A 20200-nucleotide genomic window follows, 5' to 3' on the forward strand; every position below is an offset into this window, starting at 1 on the left:
GGTGTCTGAGACAGTGCTGGGGACTTAGGCATTCAATGTTTTCAATGAATGAATGAATGATACTTAATAAGTACTTATTGAATGAATGAAAATTAGCAAATTATTGCTTAAGTTGAACCCAAAATCTAGCTACTTTCCATACCCCTAGTAAAATGAATTGAGTTCATGGCATTGTTGTTCTTACATCCTCCGAGCGCCTTGTGCAGTCAGCTAGGCACTTGACATATGAAGGAGTAAATGAATGAGTCAGTCACGGAACATTCTGCCACTGGCTCTTAGACTTTGCTCCTAAAGATTCACATTTATTTGAACTGAAGCCAGGTGGTTAAGGATGATTTAATCAGGACAAAAAAAAAAATACTTTCCTTAATGGAATAATTGCGTATTTCATTTTCTCCTTAAAGTTGGCCATTCATCTGATGCCACCGTCTTTCAGTTTATGTATGTTGTCTATGAAGTATTGAAAGTGATTATTCTGAAGTTAGGCAAAAGTAATCATAAAGAATTGCCTCAGCCCTGGCTGGGGTGGCTCAAAGGATTGAGTGCCAGCCAGTTCGAATCCCAGTCAGGGCACACACCTGGGTTGTGGGCCAGGTTCCCAGTAGGGGGGGTGTGAGAGGCAACCACACAGTGGTGTTTCTCTCCCTTTCTTTCTCCCTCCTTTACCCTCTCTCTAAAAATAAAGAAGTACAAATCTTTGGGAAAAAAAGAGTTGTCTCTGTGTGTGACTAGAGGGTTCACAATTCCAGTATTGTACTGGAGAGGTGTTGGGCATAGAGGCAGGCTTGAAGTTTATATCAGAAGAGATCGTGGAAACCCTGAGTAAGGAATATGCAGATGTATCAGTGGGTAACTGAGGGAACTTGGTTATAATAAAATGGGCAGTTAGGTAAGAATGTCTTAGTAGTTTAAAATACATTATGGTGGTTGTAATCCTATATGTACTTCCTATTTCAAAAGAGATTTCATTTAATATTAGTTAAAAAAAACACCCGATATTAGAACATCCAGGGCCCAGAAATTGATTACTTTTTCCTGACTTGGGACTTTGCCCAAAACCCTTCGATGACTCCCTATTGCCTAGAAAGTAAAGGTTACTGTTTGTAGCCCTGGCCAGCTCCTGTAGCTTCTGGTCCACCTAGAAGCTCTCCCACCCTCCACACTGTCTACTCTGGGTATGTGTAACACCATCTTACAACAGGGAGTCTTGCTTTCCTGGAACTTTTGGAAGAGACCAGGGCTTGTTAAATGATTATAAAGCTAGTGTTAAAAGCCACCTAATGATATAAAACAGAAGTGGAAAACGTTGAAGGTAAGGACTAAGGAAAGAGGCTGAGATTGACTATTGTACCTGACATAGTAAAGCAAAAAGTGAGTGCTGCTTTGGGAACAGGCTGTATGTCCACTAAGGAAAAGGCAAAGGTGTGTGTGGGCCCAGCACCAGGGAGCCAGCTGGGTGCATCTTAAATGGGAGCCCATTCAAAAGAGTTGATGGGAGGAGCAATTGGGTGTATGCCTGCAGACCAGGAATGAAAGGGATTCCTGAACAGACCAGTGGAGAGAGGGGAAGAAGGGAAGATGGGGTTGGGGGAGAGATTTAAGCATACTGCTGTAGGGTGATGGGGAGGCCCCAGTGAAAGTGAGGTTGTGGTAATGAATTATCACATTATGAGAGAGTCCATTTGGACATGCTCCTTCCCACCACCCCCACTGCCCCAACCCTGGATACATCAGAGATAGATCACAACCCTGTCAGTCAAGAAGGGCCTTCAGTGGGACCCTACCCCACCCTGCATGGAGCAGCAGCCAGCTAGGCAGTGGAGGAGAAGGTCGACCAAAGAAAGAGAGAAGCAGCATAGCGCACCCGTTTTCTCCAGGTATGCTTCTAAGCCTGAAATAACCTGTAGCTATAGGAAGGAGAGAATTTTAATTTGATGAGATGGGAGTTTTAAATATTATAGTAGCACATACACATTTGATGCTTGAAGGTAGACCAAGGACTTTTTATTATTTCAGAGTATGTATAGGCATACTGTGGACCCACCTGAAATTTCATCTCAAGACAAAGAAGAGTTCAGGAACAAATATAACAGGGAGTAGAGAACAGATAAAGCTGTTTTCTCCCTGTACACCCATAATTGTATAGGTCCTTCAATAAACTAGGACACAAGACTCTGGCCAATGTCCCCTCCCCCTCTGCATGGAGAAATCTCTTTATCTACTTAATTACATAGGACTACAATGTACTTTAATAGCTCTCTTCTAAAGAACTGGAAGGGTGGAGGGAGGAAAAACTCTCTTGACCCCATATTCCACTCCTTTTCCCTATTTACCTGCTCAATGTTACTTTCTGCCCTCATCTGTCACTTTTCTCCTTCTCCATATACTGCACAAATCTTTTTTTGTGTTTCAGTTGCATTTTTACCTTTTTTGAAATAATGAAGCATAATATGCTGAAAATGTTGCCTGTTTTCTCCCATCTTCAGTATTAAAATGGCTACACAAAAATCCATCAATTTTGATAAGCCTTTTTAAAATGCACGCTGATATGACAGCTGTCACAATACAATCTAACAAAATTATTTCAAATAAATTTAAAGGCAACTAAGAGCTACTAGAGCCATTTTATGGAAAAACAAACACACTTTTTGGCCAACCCAATAGCTTTGATTAGGTCACTTGAAGTCAAATTCTGTGTTCTTTCTCCTTTATTAGAGCTTAAAAATCTTTCAGGCACCCATTTATAATATTTAGCTACCAATCTGTATGTCAACATAAAAATAATTCTGTAACTGTGATCATCCCAGAAGGAATTTTAATAATAATCCAGTTCAGTACTCTCATTTACAGATGGCAATATTTAGTCCTAGAGAGGGAAAAGGTCTCGGCCAGTGTGTCTCCTACCACTTTGATCCTGTTATTCTTTTCGTTGCCATTGCTCCTACAGTAATCGTTTTTAAGCCTTTAGCAAGTCTGCTCATCCTCTGCAGGGCCTGTCCTGTGTTGACCTTTTGCACCCCAGGTGGCATCATTCTTTTCCCACCCCGCTGGAGAACATGTTATGGCTTCCTGTACTCAGCCTGCAGTGCCTTTCCCTCCACGGCTCCTGTCTCCCACTTAGACTTCAGATCTTCGCTCGGGCGTCATCTCTTCGTGGGAGCGTTCAGAGAACGGTAGCAGGAGTATCTGTGTGCTGCCATGGCACGTACTTCCCTCACAGCGCGCATTCCTCCACAGTGGTTGTGAGTTACCTGGGTTTGCGTCTTTCTTGCTCACTTGGCTGTGAACTCCTGCAGGGCAGGTATCATGGCCCATTCATTTCTATATCACCAGTGCCTGGTATAGCCCCTGGCGCACACTTGGTTTCAGTGAATTTTGAGTGAGACAGTCACTACGAGAGCCTGGTGAGAAGTGGGACAAGCATTGGAGATGTGGTGGTGTTGAATATTCACCTTGTTTTGGTATCTTAAAAGTGTTCCTGGAGGATCTCTGAGTTTTGAGATCCAAAAGAGCCCACCGTTCCACAATGCCACAGCGATTTACCGGTGTCCCCCATGCTTGGGTGCTGTCGTGGGGCTGCACTAAGGACTTCTGCAGGAAGTCTGGCATGAGATGTGGGAGTGTCTCTCACCCAGAACTGACCATCTGCAGTGCCTGCTTTCCACTGCCACGAAGGGAAAAGTTGTCTCCAGGTCCTTTCATACCATGCTGTAACTGACCAGCGGAGGTGTCCCTCTGCAGCGTCTCTCTTACCAGAATCAAATCTTTAAATGAAGTGAATTAGGTTCTCTGTGATTTATCAGCCTATAGCAGGCCAGTAGGATGAGGACTTTGGGGGAATATAAAAGCATTTCTGGCTTCTCTGAACGTAATCTTTTTTTCTCAGTATTATGCCAACAGAAAACTCACAGGAGTTAGAAATGAATAGAAGGGTGTTAATTTTGACATTGACATTTAATATATAGATGAACTTGAGTGATTCATTTCATTTCTCACAGACTGCATCTCTTTATCTAAAAAAAGTGATGGTCTTTTTTACTTTTTGGAAGCATCTCAAGGATTGGTTGAATTAGTGATCGCGGCGACTGTCTGGAAACCCTCTATAGCAGGGGGGCATCTTCAGGACATTAAAGCGGGTAGGAGGAGGGCAAGTGGAATGGGGAACATATGTGATGTTGGGCATCACCTTAACTGAAGAGCACCTTTGCTTTTGGCCACATGCCAAAACCCCTCTGTAGAGTGTTGGGTGCCAGGCTGGTACCCTCATTTGAGTTCAACTGTCAGTGGTTATCCTTATCAAGACTTTCAGAGCAAGGGGAGCTAGTGGAGTGCATCTATGCCAAGTTGTCAAGGAGAGTGAGGAATTAAAAGACTAAATTCAAATGCCAGACCCTTAAGACCAGGCATGTCATGGATGAGTGGTGGAGCGAAGGGTCTTGGGCCAGATGTTCATTGAATCAGGGCAGAAACAGGTCTGGGAAGCTGACAGTTGTCCTGTGCCTGTTTGAGATGTCCTAGGATCACTGTTTATATAGTGGCTTTTCTGCCTGGGCTGGTCAACTGGTTTAAAAGTCCAAGGTCAAAGTAGCAGGTCTGGAACATTTGAAGCATAGTAGGGCAAAGGGTGGTAGAAAGGGCAACTTGGGGAAGGATAAATAAATTGAATGTGGTGAGGCAGTGAAGGAATTTCTAGAGAATCGTATATGAGGCAAAGCCTCTTTTCTCCTGCCTGGAACTGTTGACTTAGCAAAATAGAAGAAACCACGCGTACTTGAGGCTGATCTGGAGCCCGGGGCCTCCAAAGGCCAGGGAAGGCTCCGCCCTGTGTGAAACGCTTACGTAGCTCATGACCACAAGGACTTTCAGGCAACATAACAGATGATTATCATTCATTATACACTCGGTTGTGAGTCAAAACAAAACGAATGAACCACTGTGCCAGTGTAGCCTCCAGTCGTCCTGAATGTGTTTGAGAGGGGGCAGCAGTGGGTTTGTGGACTTGTGGCTACAAAGCAAGAAAAACATAAATTGGGATTATTTTTCCCATTCGTAGTCCCTGGCATGTCATGAAAGGACCTTTATGATCTGACCACTGCCTGCTCTTCCACTCATAGGTTTGATGCTTTATTTTTGCATTTCTTGCTCTGTAGCTGCCTGTCCTTGAGCAAGTTTTATAACCTCTCTCAACCTCAGTTTTCTCATCTGTAAAATGGGGATACAGCTACCTATCTTACAGACCTATCATAATTATTACATAAAATAGTGCAAGTGAAGCCACTAACTGTCTTTTGCTCACATCATATGCCAATTCAATGTATGTGTGATTTTTGTTATTATTCCTACCTATATAGTCTCCATCCCAGCCAGACCATAATACCTTCTTTAAGCCATTTTGTACTAAGAATTTATTCTTTTATTGAGGTGCTTAGCTGAGTATCTTGCCATTCTTGGATTAACTGTCAGACATTCTAACCACATTAAAAACTAGGACAAAGACAGTAATTTTTTCATCTCTGTTTCTCCAAGGCCTGACACATAGTAGATGCTCAATTAAATGTTTACTGAGGGAATGTGTGAAGTGTGTCTATTCTGGAGAGGCTCTCTTCTCACTAGGCCCAGATGCTTCTTGAGGCCTCCTCCCCTCCCCTGGTGTGGTTTCTGGCCCACTCTGTGTCAGAAACCACACCAGGTGCTCGCATCCCTGATCTAGTAAGAGCCCTGCAAGCCTAGAAGGCAGCTATTGTATAAAGCAGGGGTGTCCAACCTATGGCCCATGGGCTGCATTCAGCCCAAGATGGCTGTGAATGTAGCCCAACACAAAATCATAAATTTACTGAAAACCTTTTTTTTGCTTGTCAGTTTTCATTAATGTTTGTGTATTTAATGTGTAGCCCAAGACAACTCTTCTTCCACTGTGGCCCAGAGATGACAAAAGGTTGTAAAATCTTAAAAAAAGGAGTACAGAACCTCAGTGAACTGAAATGCCTTAAGTATAAACGTATGTTTTTTTTTTAACCATCAACCTACTAGGTACACAATCTGAGATCCAAGCAATCCTCTTGGTCTGGCATACAAAATGAGATCCAGATTTTTTCCACCTAAACCTGCTGTATCTCCAGCCATCCCCACCCTCTACTCATATCTATGTTATTTTCATCTTACCAGGATTAACCATATCTGTCTGTACTCAGAACTCAGAAAAGTGTAGATTAAACATTTCCTGGCTTAAAGAAAATAAGGACCCAGAAAGTTAAGTAATCATTTCTCTCTTTGTTTGTCACTGTGTGCAGGCAGTAAGTACGTCAGGGCTTTCTCTGCAGCGCTTCTCGTCTTCCCAAATATCGTGGAGGGTGGATCTGTCTGTCTTTCACGTGGGAGGAAACCAAGGTCACCAGGGCTGCATCTTGCTGCATGGAGCCGTAGTTCTGACTTAGCTGAACCCAGACACCTTTCTTCATGATACTGTCCGCTTCTAGGAAGCACTCTCACCAGCCCCCAGCCTCACCAACCAGTGTGCCTCTCTCTGTGTCTCCCAGAGGCAGGCATGGCAGGGTATTTCCCTCCCTGTGACTGAGTGTTTGGTTACCTCCCTACGAGAGCAGGCCAGTAAAGTGGAAAAATAGCTCTTAGTCCTAACCTGGACATCTGTCCCTCAGGTGAGAGCCAAATTCTCAAATTGCTGGGCCAATGGCAAATAAGCCCACACCACACACAGAGGGTATCAACACACAGAGAGTCCTGTAGGAATTCACACGTCCTGGAAGCCGGGCTGGCTGGCCCTGGTGGCCAGTGTCATTTGATCTTGTCTCTGATTGCTACATGATGAGTGGAGGGAGGACGGGCGGCAGGACCACAGAGAAGCACACTTGACCTCCAGGAGCCAGGTTTGGTTGGCTCATTAAAAGCAGCCTTAGGCAGTCCCCCTTACCCCTGTAGTCACCCATGGGCCCCTGCTGTAAACCCACAGCAAAAGGTAAACATCTGGGAAGGGCCAGTTCCACTGACCTCCTTGTGTTTGTTTGGCTTTCATGGTTCCCAAGTAGACAAGAGGCAGCCAGGTACAGTAGAGCAAGTATGGCCTTTGGTGTCCTACAGACCCAAATCAAATCCTCAGTGTACCACTTGGCACCTGTATGACCATAAACATGACTTTGAAGTTTCTGAGCCTTGATTTCTTTATCTGTAAACAGAAGGAAACAGCAGGAGTATGATAAAGACTAAACATAAGAATGTGTATAAACCAATCAGCATGTAGTAGGTTCTTGGCAAATGTTAGCTGCCTTCCCTTGCTTTTTCCCCCTGTGTCCATTTGTAATTCCTTTTAAAAAAATAATAAGTCATTACAATTGTCATTTGTTACATGGTCAGCTCAATACATTACTGATTAGTAACATAAAAACTCTATTTAAACCACTTTACAAAACTGTAACCTTGTCCTACATCATGTCATATATTCTACAGATCGCTGCTTTTTTCTCCCTAACCCCCGTTCTTTTTTCTAAGGAAGTCCAGATGGGCCCGGATTTCCTCTCATAAGCTAGGTAGCCTAAGCCAAGGGTTAAAAATCAGGCCTGCTTCACAGGCAGATGATCTATTCATAACAAAAATGCCTCCTAGCCATTGCCCACAGCTGAACACTGTTAGTCTGAAGCCATCATTTCATTTGTTTCTGATTCTTCTGCTGTGTTTACATATCTTGAGTATTAGCATGGTCTTTCGTAAGAGTACAGGCAGAGGGCAAATCCTCCCAGATCAACTTGCTTTCTGAGCGCCCTGTATTCTTTGAGTCCCCTTGCTTCGGTGTTACAAGCCATTTGTCTTTTATAAGAACTCACTTAAACAGGAAAACAAATTTGAAGTAGTTTCTTTTTTTCTTTAACATGAGGCACGGCATTCTCAAAGAACTACTATTTAACGTGGAGAAGAGGGAAAAGATACCACTGGAACCTCTCTCCCTCCCCGTTCCCCTTCCCCTTCCTCCTATTAGAAAATCCCATTCTATCTGTTGAGTTTGCAAGGACTATATTTCATCCAGGGCACAGGACGAGCTGGTCTGGCTCCAGGCCATTGCTAAAGAAGCAGCCGTCTGCCTCCTGCGTCTTTGTCTCCTTTTTACAACCTTCTCTCTCCTTCCCCCACCCAAAAAAAAGTGTCTTGAGAAGGGTATGGACTCTTGAGTCAGATTTGAGTTTAAATCCTGGTTTTGCCCTGTTTGTAAGACTGGGAACTTAAGTTAATACCTCTGAACCTTGGTTCCTTTCTCCATGAAAACTGGTTGTAATACAGGCTGGCCCAGCATCTTAGGAAAAGGACCGTATGCAAAATTGTCCCATGTGGGAATGACAGTAGGCTTCATCACGTGTGTCACTTCAGCTGATTACAGTGGCTCCCTGGCACACTGGACAAGTAGTCCAGAAATGGCAGGAAGGAAGGAGGGCCATGGCAGGCTGTCTGCTGGGATGCTGGTGCACGTGCCATTTATGTGCTGTCCCTGGTAACACACGAGGTAGCCAAAGAATGTTGGATTTCACATCCTTTCTCCTCTCTCTTCTCCTGACCTCTTCCCATCCAGTCATCACTGTATTTTAATTCTCTTGTCAGTCTTGTCAGATGTAAGGGGTCAACTCCTTCCCCTGCAGCCCCTAAGCTGAGATTCAATAAACATTTCTAAGTATATAACACTTTTCAGTCACTTAATAGGGAGCTACCCAAGAGTTTGTGGATATTTTTTAATTCTTTGTCCAGTCCGTTTAGCCTTGTCATCCTTGATCAGGCCAGAGATGGATAGAGAGTTCTGCACATGAAGAGTGAGCAGGTCTAGACTTGCAGGGACATGTCTCAGATTCTCTGTACGACACCTGGGAAGCAAGAGCAGGTTCTGTTTGGGGAGCACTTCCTAAAGGCAATGACTGACTCGTACACACGGACATTCTGACTTTCACGAGAAAAATGCCCTGATATATATATCACCCAAGGCTCTCTTTGACCTTAATGTGCTTCTAACAGGGCAAACCCTAGATTGTCTTTATTCCCAGTGAAAGGTCTTGCGGTGAGAAATTAACCCATCTAAGTGAGTGTTGACTCGTACCTTGCTGTCTTCTCTAGAGAGAGTATACCTTCTGTACCCCACTTTAGAATTCTAGTCAAGATGGTGTCAGGTTTTACTTTCTAAAATTAAATGACACATACATTCCAATCCATAAAGAAGACGTGTACCTTGGCCAGTGTGGAGGTGATGACATTAACACAGGTTATGTATTTCTGGGTCCCTGAATGTACCAGGTGCTGTACCAAGGCCTCTAATAGACTGTGCCACATTGAATCTTTACGGGTCTGTAAAAGAGGCCCTATTTGCCTTATTTTTCAGATGAACACACCAAGGAACAAGGTCCCAGATCAAGTTAAGACAGACCATTGAGAGTCAAACCAGAAATGCTAAGTCTGTGGTCAGATTTATGAGATGATACCTGAGGCCAGACTGGTATCAAAGCAAAAGGTCGGAAGGGAAGTGTAGAAACTGACCAGGAGCAGGGCAGGAAGAAAAGCGTCTGTGACTTAGCAGGTGAATGTCTGAGGGAGGCACCTGTGTAATGGGGCGCCATGCGTTTGTTGCAAGAGAAATGGTTGTATTGTCCTTATCTGTACCTGCTCCTCAGCCTTGCCTGTGAGACTGCCCCCAGGTGTCTGTTTAACTGAGCCCTAAAATCTGTAAGAGGGAGCTGCTTTTCCCAATAGCTAGTGTAGAATCAAATCAGAGCATTGGTCGGGCCATGTTTGGGAACTGCTTAATAACTGGTACTCTGCTCTCTCCTGGGGGATGTAACAGAAAGTGAAGGTATGCTCCTGATCCTTACAGTCTTACAATGTGACATCGGAGCAGCAGAGCTAGGAATTTATTCTGACGAACACGTCACAGAGCACTCTTCCTCCTCATCACCTCCCTCTCCCACCCCGCCTGGCCCTCCTCCCTTACAGAATCCACCGAGGGGACCAATAATTACTTACCTGCCACAGATTGCTTGGGCTGTAAAAAATATGCAAGACGTGATTTTGTATCTTTGGGGTCATAGAGCTCTTGGAGCTTTCAAAGCTGAAAAGCAGTCCGAGCCCCTGGAACCAGGCAATGATGTGCGTAGCACTGACTGCACATCGATCAATGTGCGTATCAGTGATGATGCACAACATGGTTTCTTGTCCACAAGGGGAAGGAAACTCAGAAAAACTTTAGGAAGGCCTCAAAGTTTTCTTAGCTGTTCAGTCTTTTGCAAAGCAACTTTGGGTGCATTAAGTATAAGTGAACGAGAAACACACGAATTGTATTTCTACTGTGATCATACAAGGGTTTCAGAATGCTGAAGAATGAGGAATTCAAGGTCTAAGGGATCCAAAATACTTTGTGAATAATTCAGGGCATCGTAAGCAATGTTTGGCTGCCACCCTCTATCCCAGATTTGGAGACCACAGTGGTACCTCCGTACTCATCGTTAATTAATTCCAGAATTCGTGATGAGTGCCCAAACCAGCGAGTACTGAAACCAACTCATACAAGTTCTAGCAAGTGAGACCAGTCCCCAGAAAGCGCCGAGTGCTAAAATGTGTTTTGCTCATCAAAACATGACGAGTACAGGGTTTGATGAGTTCTGAAGCTGATGAGTACTGAGGTGTGACTGAATTTGGTTGGGTCACAAACCAGCTCACTGCCATCCCTGCCCGCTGAAACTGGAAAGCCCCAGAAGTTCTCTGTGAGCAAGTTTTATGTGTTCTTATTTTGCTAAAACTGAAATTAAGGGATTGGGTTTCTAGGAAGGGCAAACTCTTTACTGGAGGACTCTTAACCTTTCAGAAACCTTCACATAGAGGAGAGGAATATTAAGCAAGCTGGAACTTTATTAACTACTTGCCACAGGTGATTGGACATGTGTTATATTCTAGTATTGCTCTTAATGTTAGGGACATTGTTATGTTAATGATAAGTTTAGCAATGTCCTGCATTTGTGTGGTGATTCAGTTTACAAAGGATATTACATACATATTACATGTTAAGTACACATTACATATATATTTATAGATATTGGTATGCACACTTAGATAATGTGTGTTATGATGGCCTACAGTCTGGAAGTCCAGCGAGTTAAGGGACGATGCTGGTAGGACCAGCACTGGGGAATGAGTGAGGGTTTAGAGAAAGTGTCCCAGAGCAGGTAATTTTGAGCTGACATGTGTGAGGGTTAGTCAGGGGAAGGTGAGAGGGAATGCCTTTTAGATGGAGAGAAGAGAATTTATGGAGGAGAAGAGATGAGAAAGAAAATGGCACACTTGGGGGATTTCTAGGCTGTGGTGGGCTTGTTACAGTGAAAAAGGACAGGGCAATGGATGGAGAAGTGATAACATGTGTGATTAGACCAGACAAACAGATAAAAGCCAGATCAGAGCAGTCTCATATGTCACAGGGAATGTCTAAAGACTTTAAATAGGGGAAATGATACAATTGGGTTTGTGTTTTAAGAAGACCATTGTGCTGGAGGTGTGCAAGCTGGAGTCTCAGGCCAGACGTGTGGGGGTAGAGGGTAGAGGACAATATATGAGGCAGGGACACCAGCTTAATCACTGTGCAATAATCCAAGCAAGAGGTGATAAAGGACTGGACTAATACAGTGGAAATGGGGAGAAACAGAACAGCTTGTATTTGAAAAATAGAGGTGACAGTAGATGCAGACTGTGGTGGGGGAGGAGAGAGATGCAAATGCAAAGAATGGTATCCTGGGGGATGGGGTAAATAGGGTACCATTCATTGAGACAGGAACCCCCAAACAAGAGTAGCTTTGGGAGGAAGGATGGCAAGTTCTATTTTAGACAGGTTGATTAGATATTCAATGTCCAACATAGAAATCAAGAGCAAGACCCAAGTTTGGGATAAAAATTTGGGACTCAACCGCATAAACATAGTTATTACACACATGGAAGTGGATGGGCTGCCCTCAGGAGAGGTGGTGAGTGAGGTGAACTCAGAGGAGAGCATCCAGGAGGGAAGAGGAAGAAGAACCTGTCAAAGATACAGAGCTAATAAGGGCTAGACCTGAACCCAAGACTTTGGGATCCAGATCTTTCCACTGTCCCCAAAAAAGAGTAGAATTAAACCATCTGTTGTTTCATATTTCCTGAGGACATTCATGTCCTAGGACATTTATATACATTATACCACTTAGAAGTCATAGAAAAACTCTGATAGATGAGATGATCCCCATTTATAGATGAAGAAACTGAGTCTCCGAGAGAACAAGGGCTAGTAAGTGACCCAACCAGAATTGAAACCCAGATTTGTCTGACTCCAAGGTCTGTCCTCATATTACTAAATTTATACTTTCAAGATAAGAAGACAAGGTTCCTCCCTGTTTCACAATGAGGCAAATAACTCGTTACAATTGAATCTGAGAAGTGCAAACATAGAGGTGAATGCTTGTAGTCCCCATTCATAAACGGAATTCTCTGTGCTCTTTTTTGTATTGTGTAGTGAGTTGGGAGTTGGCCGGAATGTGTATAAATGGTTTTTTTCTAGTAAGATGATAGCACAGTCCATTTGGAAGGAGAGATGAGCCACCACGGAAATACTCGGTCCCACACATGCTTGCGGCTAGCCTCTAAAATTCCCAACCTGGCTGGAGGCACTCAAAACAAAACCTCCTGTTCCCTCCCAGGACCACTGGCGCCTGGAGCCTGCCTCCTACCCCAGCCAGAGGCTTAGGCCACCCTCCGGATGATGGGGAGGGGGCGGGCAGAAGTTGATGGGGCTGGAGTTGCTCTGCTCTGAGCCCAGTCATCTCTCCCAAAGTGGTGTGAGCAGGCGCCTGGGCTTTATCACCGCAGGGAAAGCCAGCTGACAGTAACAGAGCCTTAGGTGAAACACAGCCAATGGTATCCCACAATGGAGCCAGCTTGGGCACAGACATGAAGAGAGGCAGGAGCACATGGAGAAACATCCCTAATCCCTGCTCCACCACTTCTGATCCTGGTGATCCCGGGCAGTTTGCTGACCCTCCTCACGCCTGTGCCTGTCTCTTCAGCTGGAAACGGGCTGTGGAGGTTTGACTCCACACGCTGTCAGGGTAATTGTAAGCTTGAAAGCAAATTCACACTCAGAAGTCACTTGATGCCTGACTTGCTCCTCAGCCCAGGCCTGTATCCCAGCGCCTTCTAATTGTAAACTTCAGGAGGGCAGGGATTAAGTCCCTGACATGGCTCAGAGGCCCATCTTTCTGTATCTTTTCATGTTTAAAACAGTAGTTTCAATTCCATAAATATTGGATTGGCCAAAAAGTGTGTTCAGTTTTTCCGTAAGCTGGCTCTAGTAGTGCTTAGTTGTCTTTCACTTCACTCAAAATAATTTTGTTAGATTGTATTGTGTTAGCTGTCATATCAGTGTGCACTGAAAAAAACTTTATCAAAATTGCTGAATTTTCGTGTAGCTATTTAATATTAAAGATGGAAGAAAATACACATTTTATGCATATTATGTTTTATTATTTCAAGAAAGGTAACCGCACAACTGAAACACAAAGACAAAAAAAGATTGTGCAGTGTATGGAGAAGGTGCTGTGACTGATCGAATGTGTCAAAAGTGGTTTGTGAAGTTTTGTGCTGGAGATTTCTCTCTGGACGATGCTCTACACACAGTTAGGTAGACCAGTTGAGGTTGACAGCGATCAAATCGAGACATTAACTGAGAACAGTCAACATTCTACCACACAGGAGACAGCTGACATACTCAAAATATCCAAATCAATAAAATTATTGGTTTGGATATTGAAAATGAAAAATGTGTCTTTTATGGAAAAAACTAAATAATCTTTTTGGCCAACCCAGTATTTACTCAGCTAATATAAGATAATTATAGATAGTAGCCACTAAATGCATCCAATGAAGGTCATAGTCAAGTAACCCTGCAGTAATCTTGGCCACAGGTCAGAGGGGTAACAGAGCAAAGTGAGTACTCAGAGAAGCTCCAAGAGACTGACTACCCAATGCAACCCCATGAGCCCCAGGCCACGCGAGGGCAGAGTCTGTATGGAAATAGCTTGCTGGAGAGTTCTGGTCAACCAGCTGGGGTAGAATGACTCAACTTCATGGAATCTTAGAGGATTTCAAAGACAAAAGAGTTATGAAACATCTCTAGTCCCATTTTATTTATTTTTATAAATGAGGAGGAGAAGGTCTAAAGAGGGAAATACGTTGGTAGTTCAGAGCTTGTATCCCGAATTTGCTCTCTACTATTTACTAGTTACTTGATCTCCTTCAGCTTAGATTTCCTCATTTGTGGAGTAAGTGTAATAATAGGACCTATCTCACTGGGTTGTCATGAGTAGTAAATGTGACAGTGTCTCTAAAGAGCCTAGAAGCCTCTTTGGCACAATAAGAAGCCTGCAGTAACATTAGCAATTACTATTTTATTATTTCTCACTATTATCCTTATTTCTATGCTATTATTGACTGACATAGAGAGTGGTTTCACTGAGGCTTTTTTCAGCCACAGCTTTTCAAAATTTGATTTTTTGACAAGCAGTAGGGTATGTTGGTGCAAAAATATATCCATCCTTCAAACCATATTTTTTTTTATTTAGAGTAAATTGCAGAACTTTAAGCTAAACCCTCATGAAAATCAAAATGCTTCTTCAGCCTCACGACTGAGCCTTGCCCACACGGCCCTTCCTGCCTGGGATGCGCCTGCTTCTCTGCTTCAGGAAACACTCCTCCTTCGAGCCCAGCTCCAGTGTTGGCTGCTCCTGTAACGTGCTCCTCCTCCCAGGCAGCTTGAGCCCCTACCATACTCCTCTCCTACCTTCCCTAACACTTAGCATACTTCGTCATAATTTTTATGTCTGCCTGGTCAGACTAGGTGCTCCTTGAGGAAAGGGGCCATGGCACACTATTACTACTACTACTACTACGGCTCCTCCTCCTCCTCCTCCTATTATTGTTATTGTTATTATTATTATTTTGCCTTATTATTTTCACAGCCTTGTTGCTGATCTCATATATACACTGGCATATAGTGCAGCCAAATCCTCTGAGATTCCACTAATCCTCTAAGATTTTGTTTCATTGTGGCTTTCATAGCTTTCTTTATATTACACATAATAATGAGAGAATATATTGAATGTCTGCATACAGTTTAAACAATGCTAAATTGAATACCCATGTACCAACAACCATGAAAAAGAATATTATGAAAGAAAATATTGCCACTACATTTTAAGTGCAAATTTTAACTATAAATGTTAACCATCTTTTTGTTGTATTTTGCTTAATGGTCTAACTCTTTGAAGCAATTTTGAATCTTGATTTGAATATGTCCAAAATAAATAATCCTCCAAGTGTATATCATCTGAAAATATGATAAGCTTTGCTTCTATATCCTCTTCTAGTTTGTTATTAAGAATGTTGACTCAGTAGACCAAGGATTAATCAAGAGACCTTCTTACATGGTTTCAGTTATGTTGGATGTGGTCATTCAACCCAGTCACCTGACTATTCCATCATACAGACCTCCTTTCAAGGAGAAGTAAGGTTTATTTGGTATTTGACAAATGATATGTGACAGATTATTTAATCTTTCCAACATTCATATCATTCCTCCCATGTTGGGACTGAGGAAACTGAGGCCCAGACAATTGCCTCTGTAAGATCCCCTGGCAAGAATGGCAATTTCTAATAGAATCAAGAAACTCTGACTCATTCATGCTTTCTTCTTTGTTCTTCACAACTGTATCAGGAATACTTATCAAAGCCTTTTGGAAATGAAGATTCCCTAGCCTACTTGTGTTCAAGGCCAGGTTTGTTCAGTTTGAGTGAGTATGTGTTTTTAATGGCTCCTGTTTTCTGCCCTTAAAAGGCAAATGAAGGTTCAAATGGTAGCCTAACAACACGGCTATATTTTGGCAGGGCCGCAAACAGAACCCGAAGAGTGTGATGCCTCTCTGCTTCGTGTTGTCATAACCTTGGGCATGTTATTTAACACTCTGCTTCAGTTTATACTCCTGTACAATAGGAATAATGATGGAATCTTTCCTTAGGATTTTTATGAGGAGTAAGTGATTTAATTCCTGTTATGTGCTTATAATAAGGCCTTTTGTAAGTACCCAGTCAATCTTAGCTGCGCTCGTTGCCAACAGCGCCATTATTACTGGGAAGTCAGCGTCCTATAAGGACACCTGTCGTCAGCAGAGTAAAATGAACTCTCTCCCTTTGGCTAAGAGAGCAGCCTCCAGGCCAAGTTAGCCATCAGCATGGAAACAGCTTTCACCAAAATATTTTTAAATATTTAGGTTTACTGCAAAGGATTAAAGCACACATAAATATACAAATGTGCTTTCTCTTTCTCTCTCCCTCAAAACAAACTATTACTCGGTTTCTCCAAGAGCACAGAGTTTAGGAGTGTTTGGAAGTGCGCTGGGGAACACTGCTGTCTTCATCTCCCTGCTTTACTCAGCGTGTCTGATGAGAAGCATGTGCCATTTCAAATGTGTGAGCTCAGACAGGAGTCTACGCAAAACCTCCTCCCCGGTCAGAGCCAGGCAGAGCCGGCACCTGACGTTTCTGAGCAGCAGAACTGCAGTGTCTAATGAAGTTCTGCTGCAGCTGACCCAGGAACGTGCTTAAACTGTAAGATTTGGCGGGGAGCAATGTATGACCTTTCTGAGCAATTCCTTTATACAATTTTTAAAAATCACTTATGATTTGAGGCCAACATCTGTCTGGGTTCAAATCCCACCTTGGCCAGTTACTAATTGTGTGCCTGTGGACAACTTTTTCAGCTTCTCTGAGACTAATCTATCAAACGGGGCTAAGTGTTCTGGAAGGGAAGGGGTGCAGGGGATAAAAAGAGACAAATTTATTTCGGTGGGTGTCCATCTACCTGTCCTTTCAAACCCTGGGTCCTAAGGGGTTGTGAGTATGGACTGTCTTATTCACCCCAAAGCAGCTTAGGGAGTAGTTTTTAGTGTTGGCATATAATAAAATTTTCACTGGCAAAGATAAAGTGATAAAAACTGAAGCCCATTAAGAGTTCCTTCTGGCTGGAACACTTCATAACACACACACTCATACACAAATGCACACACACACCCTCACACCTATCTGAATAATTTCTGTATATGTTTTGCATCATCTTCTTATAAAAGCCTTCCCTGACCCCCCTAGATTATGTACCTCACTTACATGCTCTTGTAATAGCCTTTGATCTTCCTTCATTTCCTTATCGCAGTTTGTAGTCACACATTTGTGTGGTGATTTTACCAATATCTGACTCAGGGTGAGCAATCAGTGTTCCAGTTTGCCTAGGACTGAAGGGTTTTCCAGGGCCCAGCACTTCCACTGCTAACCCTTGGGGAATCCTGGCCAAACCCGAATGGTTGCCCACCTAGTCTGCCTCTGTCAGGTCTGCAGGCTCCATGCAGAAGGGCCTGGGACTCACTCTTTTGTTTGCCATTCATTCCCGGTGCCTGGCACAGGTAGGGATCACAAGGGGAGCTCAGGAAACGTCCTCTGAACCAGTAAGGAAAGGAGTGACTATGTCGACCTAAGCTCAACTGTCTTTTCTTGTAGAAGCCGGTCTTTTTCCCCTGAGATTATTTTTTCTGTTTGAGGTGTAAAATGTCCCTTTTCCATAAATTCTTTTTACTTGACAGCATTTAAGGTTGACAGTGTTGTGTAGTTTCCTTGTCTTCCCTTACCTCCTTGCTGTTTGGGAGTTGGAAATCCTTCTTATTTGAGGGCTCATACATAGTTTATTGAAAAGGGAACTGGAATAATTGGGGTCAAGACATTTAAAGAAGGTTTGTCCCTTTGCTAAAATGCTGGACTATAAATTTTATGAGGGCAGAAATTATGCATATTTAGTTCATTTCTGTATCCCCAGGACCTGGCATGGGACTAAGCATGTAAGAAGGGCTGAACAAATATTTGTAGAATAAATGAGTGACTGATTGTCTGCCCAGCCTCGAGACAGGCAGGAGTGGACCTGGTGTGCCTAATTCCCTTTGATCCCCCACCCTCAAGCCACACCTTTCCACAAACATAAATACAACTTCAGCGTCCATCCCTGCTGGATGGATGAGAAGCATGTGCCAATCCAGAAGAGTGAACGCGTGGTCCATCCTTGTCTGTCCTGGCTTTTCTATTTATATATTTTCCTAACACCTGAAAGGACTTTCATGGGCGGCTACAAAAAGTGGCGGCTCCTTGGCTACTCAGTGCACCTCACGTGTGCACCTCACCTGCAAAGCGTTGTTCCAGCTCTTTACTTTCTTCCTTTTAAAAAAAAGATTTTATTTATTTATTTTTAGAGAGAGGGGAGGGGAGGGAGAAAGAGAGGGAGAGAAACATCAATGTGTGGTTGCCTCTTGTGCACCCCCTACTGGGGACCTGGCCTGCAACCCAGGCGTGTTCCCTGACTGGAAATCGAACAGGCTGTCACTCAATCCATTGAGCTGCACCAGCCAGGACTCCAACTCTTTTCTTGACCTGAAATGTCTGTTCTATTTATCTGGTGAAATCCTGTAAGTCTAAGCTTATGTCCCATTCTCTAAGAAGCCACCTCTGGATAATTTCCCTCCTCACTCCCTGTGTCCCCCCACGGTATATGTTTGTCTCTACCATCCCATGGACCACACTGTATTCTCTTTGTCTGTTTACTTGTGAACTCCCTCAAGATGGGCAGCTTCTTGTAGACAAGAAAGCACTCTGATTCATTTCTGTGTCTCCAGCACCCAGGAGAAGGAGATGGCATCCTGTAGGGTGACTAATAAATGTAGGTAGAAGGAAGGGAATGTATCAGTTATCTATTACCACAGAAATGCTAGGTAACAAACAAACACAACGTCCTAGTGACATACAATAAGACGTGTATTTGTTCGCAAACCTATCAGATGGCTGGGCAATTCTGGTGATCTGGACTTGTTAGCTACTGGTCCACTAGGAGGATTTGCCAATCTTGTTTTTGGTCTCTCATCATGTACATGAGCATCACCTGCAGCAGCTGGGCTCAGCTGTGTTGCATGATTTCCACCCAGCAGGCTTGCCTGGGTGTGCTCTCATGGCAAAGGTAGAGGAGCAAGTGGAGGAGTAGAGAAGTGCGCAGGCCTTGAGGGTTAGATCTGGAAAACTGGCACAGTGTCCCCTCTACCTCATTCTGTTGGCCCAAATAAATTACCAGGCTGGCCCAGTTTCACGATGCATGTGAGGAGCTGCAAGGTCACATTGCAAAGGGGGTGATACACGGATGGGTAGAAAATGGGGACCATTTTTGCAATCTGTCTGCCACAGAGAGGGAGCCAGTGAGGAAATGTCTCATTAGTTTCTTTCCAAAATGATCTCTTTTGCTATCCTGGCATCTAAATGAATTTATCAAAGATGAAGCCATGCCCTTCCTTTGGAGGTAGTGATGTCCCCACTGTAAGTTATTTAATAAGAAGCTGAGTTCCATAGTCATGGAAACACCAGATGGGAGAAGGAGAAAGCTCCTTCTAGTCCTGAAGGTCAATATTTTCATATATTTTGTCCTTTTCTTTCCAGATTAGCAAAGACCCAATTTTCGTACCAGGCGTCTGGGGCCCTTATTTCTCGGCCATGGTTCCCGGGTTCTGGCTGAATGAAGGTGGACAGAGTGTTACTGGGAAATTGGTAAGCTGACACTTTTTCATTATGGTCTTTAATGTTTTTATACCTGTGACTAGCTCATTTTGTCACACTACCCGTATGCTGAGTATCCGGAAGTTTTGCCAAACCCTAAATGAGAAGAATTAACACTCTCTTAGTGTACAGTCTGACGTATGGAGCGTACACAGCATGTGGTTGCTGAAGGAATCAGTGTCGGTCTAGGCAATGATGACTAACCCAGCTTCCCATCTCTTCCACACAATAGTCCATTTTCTCATGGCAGCGAGAGTGATACTATACGTCGTAGAAAGGACCATGCTACTCTCCAGCCCAAATCCTTCAGTGGTTTCCCATAGCCCTTGGGGCATAGTTGAGATAGTTTCCTGTGTGCATCATTTTCTTTGTGGTGTATCCCCTCCCGGTCCACACACGTGCTTGTCATCAAGGCTAGATCACCTTACTCAGAGCTTCCCTGGGACTTCGATTATTCCACCCCTCTGTGACTTTGTATGGGCTGGTATCCCTGCTCAGAGAGTTCTTTACCACCTCG

The 20200-nt window shown here is 43.6% G+C and overlaps 1 protein-coding gene across 6 annotated transcripts in view; it reads left to right on the forward strand.

Moving 5' to 3' along the window:
* Positions 1 to 20200, forward strand: part of FGGY (FGGY carbohydrate kinase domain containing) — a 383752-nt gene that overhangs the window by 237761 nt on the left and 125791 nt on the right. For all 6 annotated transcript variants that reach the window (XM_024571119.3, XM_045204327.3, XM_045204325.2 and 3 more), the window contains one exon: positions 19567 to 19674. In XM_024571119.3, coding sequence (XP_024426887.2) covers positions 19567 to 19674 — 108 coding nt within the window. The remainder of the gene's footprint in view (positions 1 to 19566; positions 19675 to 20200) is intronic.

This window comes from Desmodus rotundus, chromosome 3 (genome assembly GCF_022682495.2).
Source record: "Desmodus rotundus isolate HL8 chromosome 3, HLdesRot8A.1, whole genome shotgun sequence".
In the NCBI taxonomy this organism is placed as follows: domain Eukaryota; kingdom Metazoa; phylum Chordata; class Mammalia; order Chiroptera; family Phyllostomidae; genus Desmodus; species Desmodus rotundus.